Genomic DNA, 4,836 nt, shown 5'->3' with positions numbered 1-4,836 from the left:
TATGAACTCAATTGTGGTTGAGCGCCACATTTCTAAAAAGTACCCAATTATGCATTGTTGATAGTGAAACAAATATTTAGTTAGTATCTCTGTAAATAATGTCAGTAAAAAGTGTGAGAAGTATGCATACATGTCTTTATAAACTGTGTGTTTCTACAGTGCATGAACAGACCACAACACAGACATATTGAGTTTCCAGGGTACAGAAAGGGGAAATTGGTGTGTGGGTGTGTGTGGTGGGGGGGGGGGTATGAATCAAAATGCAGTTTAATATTAAGCCCCTGAGTAAAGCAAACACACAGGCAGGCATCAGGGTGAGGAATCTCTGCGCGACCCCCACCCTCACACACACACACACTGGGCCCCCAGGCTCTTCACTGATGTCAGGCCCCGCTCACACATCCCTGTTAATACATCCCTTCCTCTCCCTCCCTCCCTCCCACCCTCCATCTCTCTGTCTCTTTCCATCCTTTCCCTCCCTCTATTCCTCCCTCAATCTCTCTCCCTTTATCCCTCTCTTCCTCCCTCTCTCTCTCCCTCCTTCTGTCCCTCCCTCTCAGTCTATTCTGATCACTCCCTTTGTCAGCTGGAAGTCATCTTTGGCTTTGGTGTGAGTTGACTGAGGGCAGGAACCACCCAAAAACACGTTCATTCTGCATGCACATACACACACACTCACACACACACACACCACACACTTACACCCAAACTCTCTCTCTCTCTCTCTCTCTCTCTCTCTCTCTCTCTCTCTCTCTCTCTCTCACACACACACACACACACACACACACACATACACACACACCTGTACACACACACGGACACAAGGGCATTCTCCAACAATGCAGCTGCCTGTGCACATACACACACAAATACACACACACACACACACACACACACACACACACACACACACACACACACACACACACACACACACACACACACACACACACACACACACACACACACACACACACACACACACACTTGAAAGTTAACTGTTCCTTCGGCATCACTGTTTGTATCATAAAGCAACACAATTAAATATTTATCCCACAGGCGATTTAGGTGGGCTGCCTGCTCCTTGCTTGTGTCCTGCATTTATGGTCACCATGCACCGGAGCACAATCCCCAGAGAGCTGGCAGCCTACGAAAAATGTTTTGATAAACATTCCACCCAATGTGTTTGCAATCAAGAGTCTTTCATTTTCAAAAAGGAGTTGACGCACACAAAGGAATCCATCATTTGACATGTCTAGTCTTTGTGCCTCTGCTTTAGGACGGACCGCATGGTCAGGGCATTTTAGATCTGCATCTGAAGTCCATTGTTGTTGCATAGTAAAGAAAATAAATGTGCTGTGTTTCTTGCATCCCTACTCAATTAACTATGCAGAAAGACAGAAATGCAGCGTAATATATATGCCAAGCTCACATGCATTTAGCGAGCACCGCTCAACTGTTCCTGAGACAAGGAGTGTGTGTTTGTTTGCTTCCTTGTTGATGTGGCTGACTCTAACTCTGTATGTCTCCCTTGCTGTGTCTGTAGCTTACCGTGCTGAAGTCTGAGCCGGTGGCGAAGCACGGCTCTGCTGTGCTGGTCTCCATCCTGGTCACTGGCCTCCTGTTGGCCGCCGGGCTCATTGGAGGCTACCTCTGGTTGAACAACCGCAAAGGCAACGGGAAGGGCATGAGGCTGGTAAGAGAACAGGGCCAAACAATCTTAATATGCTTATCTGGGTTTTCAAATGGTGACGGTAAAATAATAATAATAATAATAATAATAATAATAATAATAATAATAATTGTAATAATAATAATAATAATAAGCTACGCCAACATGCATTCTTAAAACGAATGTGTTAGAAACAACATAAATTGTGTTGACCCCATCTGGACATAGTGATGTGTTAAAACAACACAAGTTTTGTCATTTTTTCAAACCTTTAGTGCTGGCTCATTTGAGTCTTCATTGGTGTATGGGCATGTTTGCTGTTGCTGTTCAACTAAAATACTCACTTGTACACTGTTAAAATCTCATCATTGTATGGTTTAGGAGTACTGAATCCACACAGCATGATTTTGACTTTTTTGAAAAGCTTTTTACCAGCTTTTTAAACTGTATACTAATAGAGATCCTTATCTTTGTGCTTTTCAACCACAAGAGACCAAACACCACTTTAGGCTAATTCACCGTCATTTGAAATAGATTTACGGATTCTGAAATCCTCATGGCAGAACAGCTATTTCCCCCAACTCCCTCCACTCCTTCTTACATTCGTCCAAAAGTCTGGGTGGGCATCGCCAGGCCTGCCCTGCCAAGCTCCTAAGCACATCCGAGTGCTTTCAATCGCACACCTCACTCCAAACACCTTGGCAGCCCAGCGCCAACCAGCCCACCTTGTTTGTTTTGGAATCGGTCGATGGCACCTCATTATGTGGCCACAATAATTATTAGGCAGAGATTGGCAGTATATCTGAAGAAAAGTCCTTCATTTTGTCTTTGGCTGCACACAAAACACACATGCTTGCACACACACACACACACACACACACACACACACACACACACACACACACACACACACATGCCGTGCATACACACACACACACACACACACACATCCGCGACAACACACACACACACACACACACACACACACACACACACACACACACACACACACATCAGAGCACATATGTACACACACACACACGCCCATGCCCTGAGCCTGCCGGCTTCTCTGAGAGGCACACCCACACACACCCACACACACACACACAGCAGTTGGATTCTTGCGTGCTTCCCTCACTTTACCAAGTAGAAGCAGCTGTTTCTCAGGCCTGCCCACTTGATGTCATCTACACAAGACCCTGCTGCATTGCGCTGTGCTGTGCTGCACTGTGCTACACTGGGCTGTGCTGGGCTGGGCTAGGCTGGGCTATGCTGGGCTGTGCTGGGCTGGGCTGTGCTGTGCTTTGCTGGGCTGGGCTAGGCTGGGCTGGGATGGGCTGGGATGGGCTATGCTGTGCTGGGCTGTGCTGGGCTGGGCTAGGCTGGGCTGGGATGGGCTATGCTGTGCTGTGCTGTGCTGTGCTGTGCTGTGCTGTGCTGTGCTGTGCTGGGCTGGGCTGGGCTAGGCTGGGCTGGGATGGGCTATGCTGTGCTGGGCTGTGCTGGGCTGTGCTGTGCTGTGCTGGGCTGGGCTAGGCTGGGCTGGGATGGGCTATGCTGTGCTGGGCTGTGCTGGGTTGGGCTGGGCTGGGTTGGGTTGGGTTGGGTTGGGTTGGGTTGGGTTCTCTCCCTCTCTCCCTCCAGTGCAGCTCAGCCAGGCTCAGGGCTCCTCTCACAGAGACGCACAAACACAAACACCCCTACACATCCGCACACAAAAGCATCCGCATACAGAGCGCAGTCCCACCCACACAAGGCATCATGTTGCATGTTTGGTATTGCTGCTTCTTTATCAGAACCATTGGCATGCTATTCTGAAGGAAGTTTTAACAGCTACTCACAAAGTGCACTATGTGTTTGATCTCTGTGTTTCAGGTGTTTTTAATGTATTTGCTTACATTTCCCAGTGTTGGAAGATGTAAACAAATACAGTAAAACAGCTGAAAATGAGAAACAACGTGTGTGGAATGCACATGAGACACAAAGGTGTATAAATATTGAAATCTTTCATATTTGATAGCTTTTCCCCAAAGTTAAATATTTGGTGCTAAACATTAAAAGAAAAACACCTTTGGTGTGCGTGGTAGGCTGAGCACGTCTGGAAGTATTTATTCCGACTGTAGATTTACTTGCTTTGTTGGTTGCAATGCAATTTCCCATTGCCAACCAACTAAGTTGCTAACAGGTTAGCAACTATGGTTTTGGGAAACGCACCCCAGGTTTTCAAGTATACAGTGTTGCAAGATAGTACATACCAAAGTTCTCCCTAGTGAAAAGTATATTCTGTTAAATAATTGCCTGCGTTGACGTACACATTATCTGAGTGCTAACATGGCTGCTTCCCCATCATCCTCCAGGCTGAGGACTCTTACCCAGTAGATGAGGAGAACCAGGGCAACACTCTGGTGTCTGTGGCCCCCCTCAACCCCCCTGAGCCCCAGGAGAAGCCCAGCATCAACGGGGAGTCCCCTGATGGAGTGAAGACCCAGGCCCCCGCAGCCACCAACGGACACTCCACTGCCAAGACCCCCGTGGCTGATACTGAGCTGTGAGGGCGAGGGAGGGACATCCACCCCACCCACCCCGGCCCGCCCCACCACCACCGCGCCCCACCTCACCCTTCACACCTACTCCCCACCGCCCAAACAGCCAGCCAGATCCCCAAGCCGGAATGAAGCCTGATCTGCACAGGAATCAGCTGCTATCTGGGCACACACACACACACACACACACACACACACACACACACACACACACACACATTGAAATTGAACACAATTGAACACACACACACACACACACACACACACACACACACACCTTTCTACAAACTCCTCTTTCTCCCCAGTGACTTATGATTCTATCCACAAGCAAGCCCTATAAGCTGCGTAACAGTATTGATGATGAGAATGACAACCTAATGGTGGTTCAATAAGAATTATACATTTGATTATGAATAGGTAGTTGTATGTTCACCACAGAAGTCTTTGATGTGAATGACACCTGACTGGCAGGTCAATGAGATCATGATGAATTGTGTAGCGGTACATTAGCTACTTTATCTCTGCTAGCCAGGTATGGATGAAATGGTAAACCAAATGACAATGATGGCAACGGTGGTGTTGGTCAAGGTGATGATATTAGTAATGCGTTTTGTAGGCAGA

General features: G+C 47.7%; 1 protein-coding gene across 1 annotated transcript in view; it reads left to right on the top strand.

Annotated features, from left to right (window-relative positions):
- Window positions 1-4,428, top strand: part of cd34 (CD34 molecule) — a 23,678-nt gene extending 19,250 nt beyond the window's left edge. Inside the window, exons 7-8 of the mRNA XM_048242129.1 lie at window positions 1,547-1,696; window positions 4,030-4,428. Coding sequence (XP_048098086.1) covers window positions 1,547-1,696; window positions 4,030-4,224 — 345 coding nt within the window. The 3' untranslated portion in view covers window positions 4,225-4,428. The remainder of the gene's footprint in view (window positions 1-1,546; window positions 1,697-4,029) is intronic.
- Window positions 4,429-4,836: the final 408 nt, after the last annotated feature.

Source organism: Alosa alosa, chromosome 4 (assembly GCF_017589495.1).
Source record: "Alosa alosa isolate M-15738 ecotype Scorff River chromosome 4, AALO_Geno_1.1, whole genome shotgun sequence".
Classification (NCBI taxonomy): Eukaryota; Metazoa; Chordata; class Actinopteri; order Clupeiformes; family Clupeidae; genus Alosa; species Alosa alosa.
This window is presented reverse-complemented; position numbering and strand designations above follow the sequence as displayed.